The following is a 16,422-nucleotide window of genomic DNA, read 5'->3' as shown; positions in this document are numbered from 1 at the left end:
CGGACAGTTAACCAACTGAGCCGCCTGGGCGCCCCCGCCCCCATCTTAACCATTTTTAAGTACACGGTTCGGTAGTGTTAAGTGTAGTCACATTGTGGTGCCACAGATTGCCAGAACTTTTTTTATCTTGCAAAACTGAAGCCGTACCCGTTAAAAAAATAACTCCCTGTTATAATCCTGTGTTTCCCCCCAGCTAGGTAGGCCAGTCACTTCATCGTTCCGGGCTTCAGTTCTCCTTATTTTACCTCGCCAAATATTTCCTGACCTCCTGCTTTTTCAGTTGCTAGGTCGGGAGCAAGTGGGGGACCAGGGTGCGGGGGGGCGGGATGCCAGTAGTTGGTAGAGTGGAGGCAAGGCCGCCAAGATCCCTTTGGACTTGAGAGCCCTGTGGTGTTCACTTCAGGATGTCAAGGAGGCGGGCAGGTGCTGACTCTAACGAGATTTCCAGAGCTGAGACGGCATGAAATCCGTTCGCTTTCGTTTGGCTGGTGTGTCCCTCATCTGATATGTGCAGTTCTGTTCTAAATCTGTACATACCGGGAGAAGCAAATCTCGTCCACACTCTGAGCAGGCTGGTTCATTTTCTGTTTCTGTGACCAGAAACACGTGGGCTTCTGATGACGTCACTGCCGTAGCTAATTACTTGTAACCCCGAGCTTTCTGACAGCCTGCAGAAGTATGACATGCAATCATATTTTTGGCACTCCGTCCGCCCTGCTTAAGCCAATTTGCTTCTCAGTTGCTTTCTTTTTGCCCCCTCCTCTATTTGAACAGCGATCATACGGTGTTTATTTTCTTCTTTCTTAAAATTAGGATCTGTTAGCAAAGGCCCGCTTTGTGATATTACACGGACACAGACTTGCTTCAAATCACCATTATGCACTTGATTTGATCTGCCAGAGGTGCAATGAACTCCGTTACCTTTCTGATATTTTGGTTAATGAGATTAAAGCCAAACGGATACAGCTCAGCAGGATCTTCAAAATGCATAAACTCCTGCAGCAGGTAGTGTCGTGAGACCTGATACATTTCTTAATAAGAAGACCGTTTGTTTTTGCTTTTGCGTTCTAGGGTGAGGGTCTGGTATAGCCTCGGAGTTGAATGTGCAAGAGGTGGAAGGATTGAATTTGATGATGTTTGCTTAATCCATGTACCTCTGCAGTATTCCTGGCAGGTCTAGTATCGTAAGCATTGCGGGTTCTGGTGTGAACATTGAGATCACGGTCGCGATGGCTTCCTTTCTATTTTGGGTACATCTCTGCATCCTCTCCTCTGGTGATAATTTGCAGTCGGAACACTTTTTCACAGCCCTAGAGGCAGTTTGCTAACGCCAGAAACTCCTTCCACATTTCATAGTTACCGCAATAAGAAATTAAACAGGGACTGGAAAATACTCCTCCCTGGCTTGTGGGTCTGACCCCTTTCAGAAAGAGGCAGCGAAAGGAAGATCTGGCCTCGGAAGCGGAATGTAAACGAGGGATATCATTTACAGACATCGCATCTGAGCGTGAACAGTTTAACCTGTCCCCCCTCCTTCTTTGGCAAGGAAACTTTCATCCTTGTCCTTGGCAGGTCACTACACATTTATAGGACACTATGTATTTTGCGAGGTGTTTCATATTTCACTTACTGATTTGGGGAAAATAGCACGCAGCTGACGTGTTAGCGCTGAGAGAATGGTCAGACTCTCGCTGCAGAATGAATTCCTTGTTGTGAAAGAAAATACCGTGCTTCTCAGCCTTGGCTATGCGTGCATCAGAAATACCTGTGGAGCTCTGCAGAGCTATGAACGCCTGGCTTAGGGCCCAGAGCTACTGAATCAGAATTTCTGGGGGCTGCACCCAGGTATCTTTATTTTTTAACAGCTCTGGAAGCAGCTCTGATTCACAGAGGCTGCTAAACACTCCTAAAAGGCGAACATATTTCTGTTTATTCATTCATGGTTTTGTGTGTGTGCGTGCGTGTGTGATTTGCTCGCCAGGCTCGTCAGTGCTGTGATGAAGGAGAATGCCTTCTAGCTAACCAGGAAGTAGAGAAGTTTCAGTCTAAAGAAGATGCTCAGAAAGCCCTCCAAGACATTGAAAATTTTCTTGAAATGGCTCTGCCCTTTATCAATTACGATCCTGATACCCTACAGTATGAATTTGATGTAATTTTATCACCCGAGCTTAAGGTAGGAGGCTGTCGTGATTTTTTTTTTTCGCCAAATAAACGCATTTTTTAAAAACTATGATTCCAGTCAAGTTCACTTGAACTTCATTTGAATAAAGCTAACTTTATTCAAATTGTAGTTACTCGGCTCTCTGAAGGAGGAGGGGTGATATTAGTCCCACGGGTAAGCATCAAAGAATCCAAAGGCTGGGGGAGCCTGGCTGGCTCGGTCAGAAGAGCGTGTGACTCTTGATCTTGGGGTCACGAGTTTGAGCCCCATGTTGGGCGCAGAGATTACTTTAAATAAATAAACAAACAAACTTAAAAAAAAAAAGGAAAGAATCCAAAGGCTTATGCTTGGCTGTGTGATGAGGAGTGAGGAGCTCTCACGTGCCATTGTTTTGTGCATCCTTGGAGATGGGGCCAATGCTGTCCTAGGGGAACACTGGGTCCGTGTTGAGAGCATTCTACGGCAAATGTCTTGTCTTTCTGCTGCCGGGACCACCACCGGTGCTCTGTGGACACAGATCTGGCTCTCCTACTCAGCTTCTTGGGGAGGGGGTGCCAACAGATGTTGGTATTAATGAGGCAGAGACCTGTGGATTAGCTCGGTGCCCCCCTGTTGGAGATGTCGTGAAGCCCTCTCACCACACTGTAGCTCAGAGCTTTTGTGATGCTATTTGTGGCCAAACTGTATAGTCGACCCCCCTTTTTTTTTATCTTTTTTTAATTAAAAGAAAATTTTTTTAACTTCTTAAAGCTTAACTGTTTACTTTTGAGAGACAGCCAGTGAGCACGAGCAGGAGAGGGGCAGAGAAAAAGGGAGAGAAATCCCAAGCAGGCTCCGTGCCGTCAGCGCAGAGCCCAGCGTAGGACTCAATCTCACGAGCTGTGAGATCATGACCTGAGCTGAGATCAAGAGTCGGACGCTTAACTGACTGAGCCACCACCCAGGCGCCCCTGCGTAGTTGACTCTTAATTGGAACTTTATCTAAAACCGTGCTTAGCTGCACATCTTAGGGGGTGCCCCAGAAAATCAGAAATGTGCCTATAGCAATAACCAAGTGATTTTTCTGGAAGCCACCAAGCGAAACTAACTGCCTCAGATCATCGAGGAGAGTCAAGGAGGAGCTTTTTACAACACAGAGAGCTATAGAATGTCCCGCGGGCTACAACATAACAAACTTCTAAGACAGTGCTTACCTTGGTGGCTTTCTTGTGCTTAAACATGCCTTCTTTTCCAGCCGTTGCTTTGTTCCAGCCATGAAGGGTAAAGCACTTTATGCAGTGACCGATTTCATGACTGCTTGAGAAATTTCTTTGTTTTATTATACTTTTTTTTAAATAATTTTTTAAAGTTTGTTTACTTATGGGGCGCCTGGGTCGCTCAGTCGGTTAAGCGTCCGACTTCGGCTCAGGTCACGATCTCGCGGTCCATGAGTTCGAGCCCCGCGTCGGGCTCTGGGCTGATGGCTCAGAGCCTGGAGCCTGCTTCCGATTCTGTGTCTCCCTCTGTCTCTGCCCCTCCCCCGTTCATGCTCTGTCTCCCTCTGTCTGAAAAATAAATAAACGTTAAAAAAAAAAAATTAAAGTCTGTTTACTTACTTTGAGAGAGAGAGCGGGAGAGGGGCAGAGAGAGAAACAGAGAGAGAGAATCCCAAGCTCGAACTCACGAACCATGAGATCATGACCTGAGCTGAGATCAAGAGTCGGGTGTTCAACCGACTGAGCCACCCAGGAGCCCCAGTAAATTTCTTTTTCAAGTTGTTTTGGTTGAGAGCTTCGGGTTTTATAACCGTGTAAAGACATTGCATTCATCTGTTTTCTGTTACTTTCCTCATTTTTTCTAGTTACATTTTAAACTCTAAATTAATTTTTTGACTGAGTCTGAGAAATGTAATAAGATTTGTAATGAGCCCAGTCCAGAAAATACTTCATAGAATTCTTACGCGACCTGTAGGTGCAAATGCAGACAGTGCAACTCAAGCTTGAAAACATTCGGAGTATATTTGAGAACCAACAAGCTGGGTTCAGGAACCTGACGGACAAGCGTGTGAAGCCAATCCAGTTTGTGGTACCTGCTTCTGACAGTTTGATCAGATCCGGAGTACCCTTTTTGTCACCGAAACATGGTAAAGTATCTTGCATTCACGTTTTAAATCTCTTCCTTTCCTGCTGTCGTTTGTTACTCTTGATGTAAACACTGAGTTCGTTCTTCAGTCCTGATGGATGGAGATTTTATGTCAGCATCTTTGGTCACGTTTAAACTCTGATGCACAGGGCAGGAGTCACGGCTGAGAGGATCATACGACAGTAAAGCATAGGAATGCAGCGTAGTAGGGACTGATGAAAATGTGGACTGTATAGTCCAACCTTGCAATGAGCATGAACATTTTACCAGCATCAAACTCACCCCTTTCTTGAGCAGGTGGAGGAAAGGATATGGATCTGGTCTACACACGCAAGCGTGTGCACGCGCTCACACATAGTTACTACTTAAATGGATAAACTATTACTTGGTTCTTATTCGCTTCTAGTAAGTGAATGGCTCAGATAACAGAGTGGATTGCCTTTTGTAAGTGCAGATAAATAGAATGATTCTGCTAGAAACGAACTGTTAGAGTCCATTCTCTTGTTGTAATATTTGTAGACGAGTTTTAACCATGTAATATCCGTTTCCTTTCTGCATTCTGTGGGATAAAATAATTATCGTGACGGTGGTGTTGAACTAATCTGGAAGTGAGATGATTCGATTGCCCAAAGCTGCCCTTGCGCGACCTCTGGGGAGAATAATTTGGCCTTTGGGGCCCTAAGTTAGTTGAATGGGTGAACATGGGACTAAATTCGGTCTGTCTAATCTGAGAGGATCACAGATTTCATTAATATATGTACGAAATGCTTTGAAATGCAGAGAAAGCTTGAAGGAGTATAAAAACCCAGGGCAGTCCCAGCATGGACCATCTGAGAAAGAGGTGATGTAGGCATGTAACTAAGCTAAGACGATGAAAGCTGTGTAGCTAATGGTTATTAAATATAAAAATATACTCACAAATGAATAATGTCGACTAAGAAGATACTGGGCAAAAAAACAGAACAAAACAAAAAACCCCCCCCAAAAACCAATAAGGGCATAAGCATCTACCGCTAGGAGAATAAAAATAGAATACGTTGATATTCCTTAGCAGAAGACAGACCTCAGTTAGACTTCTGGCTCTGTTTCCTGGCTGTGTGACCTCGGGCCGTTCACTGAACGTTCTTCAGCCTCGGTTTCCTTGTATGTAAAATGGGAACAATAACGCCTGCTGCCTTCAAAGGGTTGCAACGAGACAATCTGTTCCATTCTGTTTTATTTATTTTTTCTTTCTGATATTCTCATTTAATGCCATTACACTTTTTTTTTTTTTTTTTTGTCCTGCAGTGGGAGTTGGATACTCTTTCTTTCAAGCATGTAAACTTTTTTCAAAAGGTACCCATCTTTATTACTTCGGTCCATTTTCTGAGTTTGTGCACACGTGAAAAACCAGTTTGACGTCTAAAGTCAGCAGCAATTTATTCTTGAATGTTGCCTGCAATTAACTTTCTCCCGTTTTTCATAACACGCATCCATTATTCTCTTAGCGTTCAACTTACCTGGGAAAACGACTGTATGAAAAGTAGACGATGCCTCTAAACTCCCATTTCATCGAATGACCGCTCGTAAAAAGAAACCAGGGAAACCAATCGGCCATGTTAAATCAAGGTTTCTTTCATTTTAGCGACTCGGGTGTCATCCGCAGTACAGCTATCTGTTGGGAGCAGCTTAGATCGGCTTCAGCTTAAGACCGCCTCATGTATTTATGAGGAAGAAGGCAGCTTACCGAATAAATGATATGGATGGATAAGTGATTTTACCCATTGTTTATCATGGTTTCGAAATGAAATCAAAGCATTATTTACATTGCAGGCATTGCTACGCCAAACATACAAGATTTGGTCCAATCAAATTGTGTTCGTTTTTCATACAGTGCGTCAAACTGGTTTTTTTGGGGGGGTTGATTTTGTTTATTTTTATTAATTTGCGTCAGACAGGATCCCATACCTAGCGCAGTGCTGGCACCTAGGAGGATGCGATGAGTGTTTGTTGAATTAACGATTTACTACAAGGGGTACAAGTTAGCGAAGAACACTGTGAGGGGGGACATGTGGTTTGAGCTGCAAAACCTGTAGCTCTAGTCTACACCTTTCTCATATGCTTCGGACGTGGCATTTACAATTTGCCTCCTTGAATTTCCTGTAGGCAAGTCAGATTCCACATGCAAACCTTCTTTCCAACCCCACTGTTAGCCCTCACTGCCGCGTCCTTAATCCCAGCTAACATCTGTTGCCTTGACAACCGCAGCTGTCTCCCTGCCTCCCCAGATGCCCCTACCTGTCTTGCCTGTTGGATTTTACAATACTCTTCTCTCTCTGGGATGCTAGTCCCTTCCCTCTCCCTTTCCCCTTTGCTAGCTCCTCTTCTTCTAGCAGATTTCCTGTCTCTAGTCCATTCTCTTCAGGTAAGCTTTTCTTTCCTGCCTCTCTTACCCCCCCACCCCCCCACCCCGCGCCCAGTTCGCTTAGGTGTTCATGCTGTGGGCTAACAACCCCCCACTTTGGGTCTTCACAGCTTTTGTGTAATTGCCTCTTTTCTGTCTCTCTTGTCAGCCTGTAAACTCTGTAAGGACAGGGACCGTGCTCAGTTCACCTTTGCATCCCCAGCACCAAACACAGAACCTAGCACGTACCCTAGGTGCTCCATAATTTTAGGGATACAGTAAAACCTCGGATCGCGAGTGACTTAGTCCGCGAGTGTTCTGCCGGACGAGCAAACATTTCCCGTAAATTTTACCTTCATGCACGAGCGATGTCCTCCGTTACGAGGAGTACGTGACGCCGACCTCGGCGTGACAGCTGAGCCAGTGGTTCTTGACATTCGCTCTGAGAGATGAATGCTTTGGGTGACAAGCATGTTTCTGGAACGAATCATGCTCGCGAGCCAAGGTATTACCGTACGTTTACGTTGTTGCGAGAATGAACTTGTCTACCTTGCTTTTCAGAAAAAAAGATGCATTCCTCATGAGTTTTGTGTCTATTCCTTTTTCATCTCTTAGTGCAGTTGCAAGGAATCAATTAGTAAAGCTAATTAGAGAGGCTCCCTAAGTTACCTTTATAAATAAGTTCGGATCTCTGTGGATCAGGTGTCTTTTAAATGGTAGACATCAGTGTTCATGGAGAAATTGATTTTATGTGGTAAGTGCCACTACGTCTAACTTATATATTGATATAGCTGATGTTATAAATGTAAAACTTGTATATAAAAAATACATATTTAAAAAAATTTTTTTTATTTGAGTATAGTTGACACACAATGTTACTTTAGTTTCAGGCATACAGCACAGTCATTCTACGTCTGTATATATTTTAAGTAGGCTCCCTGCTCAACATGGGGCTTGAACACACAACCATGAGATCACAAGTCACATGCTCTACTAGCTGAGCCAGCCAGACGCCCCTAAAATATATTTTTAAATAATGAAAGCGAAGTATAAAATTTGGAGAACAAAACAGCGCGGCCTTTCCCCGAGGTTGCCTTGCAGTGGTTTCTGCCGAGGAGGAAAGGACAAAAAGTATATTCCATAGAGAGAAGAGATCCATGAAGCCTGAGTGGGTGGCAGCCTTTTTAGCTGCAAATAACAACCTAGTCTTGCACTTGAACCATGCCCTGGGCTCTGTAGGGACGTTTGGACTCCTTGCTTTAAATAATATAGGGGCTTACCCATCATAAACAGAACAGAAAGAAAAGGAGGGGGGAGCCTGGCTGGCTCAGTTAGAAGAGCATACGACCCTTGATCTCTGCTCGTAAGTTTGAGCCCCACGGTGGGTGTCGAGATTACTAAAAACGAAGAAATGAACTTAAAAAAAAATACAGATGACTTTCCTTTCAACGTGTTTAAAAAGAGGACAGAGGAGAGATTAAACAGGAAGAGCAGAAAGATTAAAGCTCGGATTTTGACAAAGTTGTGTTGTTTTAGCATCTTACCGTGCTTCGGAATTGTTGTTTTATGTAGCTGTTAGAAACGGATATTCTGACGGCGGACTATGCACATTTGAATACCACCTCTGCTTCCTGGACAAGACACTAACCATACTTATCTACAAAGTGGGGATAGAAATCATCCCTTTCGGGTAGGGTCGATTGGAGGATTAAAGAACAAAATGGCCGTGTAGGGCTTAGAACAGTACCTGGCATATGCAGTAAGTGCCAAATAAATGTTACTAACTCTTCGTGGTCACTTGGCAATCAGGGGAATGCTTGATGAGTCAGAGAATGGGTGAGCACATAGCAAGATGATGCTGAATAAGAAGTCGAAATCCTACAGATAAATCTGACCAGTCACCTGTTTCGTGTAGCGTGATTTAAAAGTACTCGTATAAATAAGTTGGAATAGTCCCGTGTCTCTAATTGCTGAATAAACATTCGTGTATTTTAATTAAAAGTGTTGATTTTCATTCTGGTCTGAAATTCTTCTTTCATATTTTTCTACCAGGGAAGAAGAGTTGGAGACAAAATCAGAGCAACTTAAAAGTAAATATCATTAATTAATTCAACATTGGCTTTATTGCTGTAGTTGCAGAATCGGTGTGGAGGCTTAAACCATATTTTTAATCCACTAAACCAATATTGTGTGCTCAAAAGCCTCTTTAATCTGAAAGAAAAAGCTGCTACTGATGCATTGTGTCTAATTGCGGTACTGACATCTCCCCAGATGTGTGAGCGGTTTCTTAAGTCTTGGCTCAAGTTCAGAACTAGTTTCTGTAAAGCATCTATAAGTCCCAGCTTTTCTTTCCCCCACACCACTTCAATAAACTTAAATAAGTATTGCACCTTTCTACAAAAGATTTCTTTCATAATTGATTACATTCCTATAAGTATGGAACACGGACAGAGGACAGGTTCTAATGGTCCATACTCGGGGCTCAAAAAACACACATCTGTTCATTTCTTGATAGAGACAAGATTCCTTCTCAGTTACCCATGATATTCTGGTACCTGCAGAGAGTAGCCTCGTCATAACTGTAGGGCCCTACATTTTCCTTGTGTCTTCTTGATGGTCAGTAAGGACAAGAACATCTATCTCCGAGAGGCAGTATAGCAGTGATACGGATTATTGAGCAATTGTAGAGACTACCTGGGTTTTCATCCCAACTCCGACAATCACCGGCTGTGTGACCTCGGGTAAATTCTCTCGTACTCCCGTTTCCTTATCTATAAAATGGGGATGATAGAACACCCTCATCATAGAGTTAGTGTAAAAATGAGATAATATTTGGGAAGTATTTCCAGTAATGCGTGGCATACGGTAGTGTTCTAAGTGTCCAATACCATTATTAGGCTAGAGAATGGCCTATACTGATATACCATGCCTGGTTATCACGATGCGCGGTCACGGCTTGTGTTTTCAAGAAAGAAAACGGACCGAATGCCAAATTCCATCATCTTACGTGTCTTACGGTTCCACGTTCCTCTCATGACACCTTAACATTCCTCTATGTGGATCTTTTTATTTGCATGTCTCAGGGAATAAATAGGAGGCTGTGGCTCTGTACATTTTCTTCGTGAGATTTCTAGCTGGTGGACCCAGTTCCAGAAGGCACACCTTCTTCCAATTCTAGCCATTTTGCACAATCCTTAGGCATTTAAAGGTATAAAGTTACGTTTCAAAACTTTCCAGCCTTGGAACAGAAACCTGTTCGGAGTAAATGATGCTTACCTATCTGATGAGTGACGTACGTGGTATTTTCAGTCTCAGTGTATGAAAATGGTAACAGTTAATACATTCAGATAGAGTAAATCAAACCATAGTCTTGAAGAGGGAGCATAATGATGACACATCACAGGCTTGACTCTTTCATCGCTTACCAGGTATGTGACCTTGGCCCTGTTGCTATAGCTCTGAGGCTCAGTTTTCCCGCATGTAAAATGAGGATAAGTGTGCCGTAGCTTGGTAAATTGCTGGGGGCGGGGAATGGATACAATATATGCACAATAGATAGGAATATATAGGAAGTAGTCGATACATGTTTGTTCCTTTCCACATGGATTTGTCATATTTTGTGGAAATGCTTTTTAGCCGCTAGATCTTGTACTTCATTTTTGGGTTCTAGTGCTACGTGTACGTGGAGTTCAGAGATTTTTGCAAGCTCAAAAGTCCCGTACAGCCAGCATCCCTGGAAGATGCTTCTAATGCTTCTGAAGAACAAATAGCCATCCCAGAGCTCCTGTAGTTGACTCACTGGGCCAGTCCAAGGACTGTAGAGTCTTTTTTTTTTTAATTTGAAACTAACATTACTTTTATTGATTTTTTTAATAAGAAGCTTATTGTCAAATCGGTCTCCATACAACACCCAGTGCTCATCCCCACAGGCGCCCTCCTCCATGCCCATCACCCACTTTCCCCTTCCTCCCAGCCCCCATCAACCCTCAGTTTATTCTCAGTTTCTGTAGTTTGCCTCCCTCCCTCTCTAATGTTTTTTTTTTTTTTCCTTCCCCTCGCCCATGGTCTCCTGTTAGGTTTCTCAGGATCCACATAAGAGTGAAAACATATGGTATCTGTCTTTCTCTGTAGGACTTATTTCACTCAGCATAACACTCTCCAGTCCCATCCACGTTGCTACAAAAGCCAGATTTCATTCTTTCTCATTGCCACGTAGTATTCCATTGTGTATATAAACCACAATTTCTTTATCCATTCATCAGGTGATGGACATTTAGGCTCTTTCCCTAATTTGGCTATTGTTGAAAGTGCTGCTATAAACATTGGGGTACAAGTGCCCCTCTGCATCAGCACTCCTGGATCCCTTGTGTAAATTCCTAGCAGTGCTATTGCTGGGTCGTAGGGTAGATCTGTTTTTAATTTTTTGAGGAGCCTCCACACTGTTTTCCAGAGTGGCTGCCCCAGTTTGCACTCCCACCAACAGGGCAAGAGGGTTCCCGTTTCTCCACATCCTCGCCAGCATCTAGAGTCTCCTGATGTGTTCATTTTAGCCACTCTGACTGGCGTGAGGTGGTATCTCAGTGTGGTTTTGATTTGTATTTCCCTGATGAGGAACGACGTAGAGCATCTTTTCATGTGCCTGTTGGCCATCGGGATGTCTTCTTTAGAGAAGTGTCTATTCATGTCTTCTGCCCATCTCTTCACTGGATTATTTGTTTTTCGGGTGTGGAGTTTGGTGAGCTCTTGATAGATTTTGGATACTAGCCCTTTATCTGATATGTCATTTGCAAATATCTTTTCCCATTCCGTCGGTTGCCTTTTAGTTTTGTTGATTGTTTCCTTTGCAGTGCAGAAGCTTTTGATCTTGATGAGGTCCCAATAGTTCATTTTTGCTTTTCATTCCCTTGCCTTTGGAGATGTGTCAAGTAAGAAATTGCTGCGGCTGAGGTCAGAGAGGTTTTTTCCTGCTTTCTCCTCTAGGGTTTTGATGGTTTCCTGTCTCCCATTCAGGTCCTTCGTCCATTTTGAGTTTATTTTTGTGAATGGTGGAAGACAGTGGTCTAGTCTCATTCTTCTGCATGTTGCTGTCCAGTTCTCCCAGCACCATTTGTTAAAGAGACTGTCTTTTTTTCCATCGGATATTCTTCGAGGACTGTAGAATCTTCGAAATAAGATCGTGGTTTAGGATCAGAGAAATCACCTGTAGCAAAAGCTGACATGTGGCAGAGAGCAGAGGCAGAAATAAACAAGTTACGGCCATTTTAAGAAAGAATAGTTACCCACGTGTTATTAGCCCCAGAGTGTTAACCCTTGGATTTTATCACATCATTCATGTTCCTGATGATACCACTGGATCATTGGAAAGAGAGTCAATGATGTTGTGTTTAAAGGACTCCAGGATTCATGTCATATTTCCTAGAAAGGCTTCCATTAAAAATCATTAAGGTTAAAAAGCTGGGTTTTTTCTTCAGTAGATAAACGAGTTATCTGGAAATTCAACGTTTTATACATTAACCTCACTTCCCCAAAGTGCCAAATAAAACGTTATTTAATGTGTACAATAAACTCTAATTAGCATTTTAAATCTGAAAAAAAAAATCCTAGTGTTATTTTTCAAGTTATGTACACAGTTAGGACCTAGAGAAAACTTAGTTTGAACTAGATTTCCTTCAAGAGGAACTATACGTACATAGATGCTAATTTAAGTCTCATTTTCATCATTTCAGATCGAAGTGGTGCATGATTGTCGGGAGCAGAGAAATTCTGGTCAATCCTCCAGTCTGGACAATGACAATAGCTTGGATATTTTACAGAAGTATCGTTTCTTTATTGACATACACTTCTATACACATCTACCAGTAGGAATCTCTGATTCAGTGGTCAAGGCGAATGTGCTCTGTTTGTGTGACTTGAAAATTAGCCAGAGTTTTCTAGATTCTTCATCTCCTCTATTGTAAAAGAGATGACAGGGAATGGGACAGTCGCTGTTTCAAAAACTACAAGGATTATTTAGACATACAGTGTTATTTTAGAGATGTTAAAAATAGCGTGCTCACTTTTATAACGTTACTATTTTAGACATAAGAATATTCACCTTTCGGGGGGGTGCCTGGGCGGCTCAGTGGGTTGGAGCATCCGACTTTGGCTCAGATCACGATCTCGCGGTTTGTGAGTTCGAGCCCCGCATCGGGCTCTGTGCGGACAGCTTAGAGCCTGGAGCCTGCTTCTGATTCCGTGTCTCGCCCTCTCTGTGCCCCTCCCCACCTTGTGCTCTGTCTCTCTCTCTCTCTCTCTCTCTCTCTCCCAAAAATAAATAAACGTTAAAAAAATTAAAACAAAAGAAGAAGATTCACCTTTAACATTTTATATCCTAGAGTTGTGTGGCGATACATATTCAGATAAATAATGTTAATGCTTATAAATGTAAAAATAAAAGAAAGGCAAAGGTAGAAGTTAAATGTGTTACCTGTATTGGAGAGTGAGGAAATGAATTTTATTTATTATTTATTTTTTATTTTGTTAATGTTTAGTTATTTTTGAGAGAGAAAGTGAGAGAGAGAGACGAAGCATGAGCGGAGGAGGAGCAGTGAGAGAGGGAGACACAGATTCTGAAGCAGGCTCCGGGCTCTGAGCTGTCTGTACAGAGCCCGACGCGGGGCTCGAACTCCCGGACCAGGAGGTCATGACCTGAGCTGAAGTTGGACGCTCAACCAACTGAGCCGCCCAGGGGCCCCAGGAAATGGATTTTAAATATGGTATTGAGTTGCCTGAGTGGCTCAGTCAGTTGAGCGTCCGGCTCTTAATTTCGGCTCAGGTCATGATCCCAGGGTTTTGGGGTCAAGCCCTGTGTTGGACTCCTTGCTGAGCGTAGAGCCTGCTTAGGATTCTCTGTCTGTCTGTCTCTCTCCCTCTCCCTCTCTTAAAAGAAAAACGTGTCAATTAGAAATCACATTGGAAGAAGAATGTATTTTATTTTAAAGAGATCAAAATTACTAAGGTTTAAATATGATCTACATTTAGGAAAACCAGTAAAATAAATCCATTTCAGGTCTTGGAAAATTTCAGAACATTACTGGGAAAGGGGAAAATCGGGCATTAAATGTTAATATCATTATGTTTTTGGAGAGGGAGAAAGAGAAACTGTCTTTTTCCCTACCCCCCACAACAAAATAAACCAAAGTTTTAGGAATAGATTTTTGAGTTTTTAATAAATTGACTCTTAAGCTTAGTGAGATAGAAATAAAGTGGGCTTTTTTTTTCATTTTGAAAAATAAGTCCTGAGTCCCCTTTCCTTTGTTTTAAATATATTTTATTTTTATTTTTTAATTTTTTTAATGTTTATTTATTTGGGCGGGGGGGAGAGAGAGAGAGAGAGAGAGAGAGAGAGAGAGATGGACGGACGGGCAGAGACAGACGGAGACTATCCGAAGCAGGCTCCAGGCTCCAGGCTCCGAACGGTCAGCACCGAGCCCGATGCGGGGCTCGAACTCCCGAACTATGAGATCATTACTTGAGCTGAAGTTGGAAGCTTAACCAACTGAGCCACCCGGGTGCCCGCCCCTGTTTTCAATATATTTTAAAGCGTCTTGTGGGCGATATTTATTCTAGAGACTGTATGATTCACTCCATATTTTGATGATAAAGCCAAAACCATTGGTAGTTCCTAGGTGTTAACAATTTTTACCTTAGACAATTTATGATGATAACGATTGAAAGATTATAATTCCAAGGCAACAAAATAACTGATAAATATTGTCTTTTCGCTTTAGCCACGTCCTAAATGAGCTGATACAGACAGAGAGGGTCTATGTTCACGAGCTGTTTACTGTTTTGTTGGTAAGTGACTCAAATTCTATTTTCGCACCTTCGCCCCAGTGCTCTCCCTGCTACGTTCATTAGGAAGTACTGAGGACGGTCTTCTCTGTCCCTTTCCTTCCTTGTCACATGCCAGCAGTAGGTGTTTCTCCCATTGTTTGAGGCTGCCCATGCGTTAAATGTGCGTATTCGGGTTCTCCCTCAGTAGTGAGAATTGTGCTGTGTAGAAATGGTGCTGGAAAGAGTTAAAGGTAAAAGAAAACCATTCATTTGATACACATGTCATAATATTAATTTGGTCTAAAAACCCACACACTTACTGGCAGCTTAAGGAGAGGTTAATGACCTGTAATACAGTTTTTCCTGCTTGATTTCTAGTTTGTTTCCTATACCATCAGCTACCCTGAAGGCCAAGAGAGTCACTTTGTTCTACGCGCTGAGCGGGCAACGATGATTTCCTTGTCTGGCTTTCTGAGAACAACAGTTTTTTGTAAATGGGTAACTTCGGGTACTGGAAGATTTGATTGTTGGAATTACAAACAGCTTTCACCCAGGAGTCCTGCCGTACACATTCCTGCTGTAGCTATACCCTTTGGTGGCCCAACCGAGTGTTAACGTGAACGTGTTTTAAATGAACAAATGTATTTATTTTGGGTAGGGCTACAGAGCGGAGATGGATAATCCTGAGATGTTTGATCTTATGCCACCTCTCCTGAGAAATAAAAAGGATGTCCTCTTTGGAAATATGGCAGAGATCTATGAATTCCATAACGAGTATGTAATTGCCGAATTGAATGTTTCTTTTGCATCGTATTATTTAAAGGGCTGTTGACTAATTTACTGTATTTGATGTAAAATTATATCGTGGTTTGTTTTTTTTTTCTCTGACATTTTCACAGCATTTTCTTGAGCAGTCTGGAAAATTGCGTTGACGCTCCAGAGAGAGTGGGACCTTGTTTCCTCGAAAGGGTTTGTTAATTATTATTTAAAAATATATAAATGTGGGCCACTAAAATAGCAGCTCGTTGTATAGAGACCGGATTTGTATAGGTATTGTTTTTTATGTCTTTATGTTTTGGGAGGAGACCCATCACTCCAGCAAGTATTTAATGGTAAACCCAGTTTTGTTACAGAGACTGATGGAATCAGACGCTTCAATGGCTCAGCTTGTGCCCACTGACCTCTGGGTGATCCCAGGAGTCCAGGGACCAGCCTGGCTATGAAGATGTGAGAGTAGGAATCATCTTAGCTCAACCATTCTTGGATTGGTTAATTTTTAGCCTAAGAGATGCCTTGGTATTCCCCTCTAATGCACGTAAAGTCTTAGAATCAAACGTAGTCTGGCTTTCAGACACCAGGGCAGGGCATCTGTCATGGGGACTTTGCAAAACAGAGGGCTGTCTGTTCTTTTTATTCTATGAGATCATTCAGGGAGGCTCATTTCTCCACATCCCAAGAGAATACTTAGCACAATGGACTTCCCAAGCTTTGTAATCATACTCTCCTCCATTAGAATCTTCCTTAGAATATTCTCTGCTTATCTACTTATCTACTTCCTCCTCTTCCTGAAAAATCAGTTCCATCTTGATTTGAGAGTCAATTTGATAATGGTGATCGTTGAAAGCTTCCAAAGAGCTGTCTTATCCCAGAAAGCGTTAATGGACTCAGAATATGATATGGTTAAGAAAAAACTGTTTGTCCTTACCTTTCTCAATATATTTGGACTTTAAACATATTTAAGTGGTAGCCAGATTCTTCCCTGACTTCCCTAAGCAACACCAGTCTTTTTCCTTCGGGCTCATATAGTACTTAATGTCTGTGCTGCTCGTTGGAGATTTTATATTTGACCAAGACTATATTCACAGAGAAGAACAGGGGGAAAATCATTGTATACAGTGTGAGTTGTGCTGTATCGGGAATATACGAAAGATCCTGTAAGAGC

At 42.5% G+C, this 16,422-nt stretch overlaps 1 protein-coding gene across 1 annotated transcript in view; it reads left to right on the top strand.

Moving 5' to 3' along the window:
• MCF2 (MCF.2 cell line derived transforming sequence) overlaps nt 1-16,422 on the top strand; it is a 100,044-nt gene that overhangs the window by 61,538 nt on the left and 22,084 nt on the right. The window contains 9 exon segments of the mRNA XM_042974927.1: nt 814-1,005; nt 1,982-2,173; nt 4,112-4,283; nt 5,570-5,617; nt 8,718-8,755; nt 12,392-12,480; nt 14,435-14,501; nt 15,139-15,254; nt 15,380-15,449. Of these exon segments, the coding sequence (XP_042830861.1) occupies nt 814-1,005; nt 1,982-2,173; nt 4,112-4,283; nt 5,570-5,617; nt 8,718-8,755; nt 12,392-12,480; nt 14,435-14,501; nt 15,139-15,254; nt 15,380-15,449 (984 nt within the window).

Source organism: Panthera tigris, chromosome X (assembly GCF_018350195.1).
Source record: "Panthera tigris isolate Pti1 chromosome X, P.tigris_Pti1_mat1.1, whole genome shotgun sequence".
NCBI lineage: Eukaryota > Metazoa > Chordata > Mammalia > Carnivora > Felidae > Panthera > Panthera tigris.
Note: the sequence above shows the minus strand (reverse complement) of the source record. Positions and strands in the feature narration are given on the sequence as shown.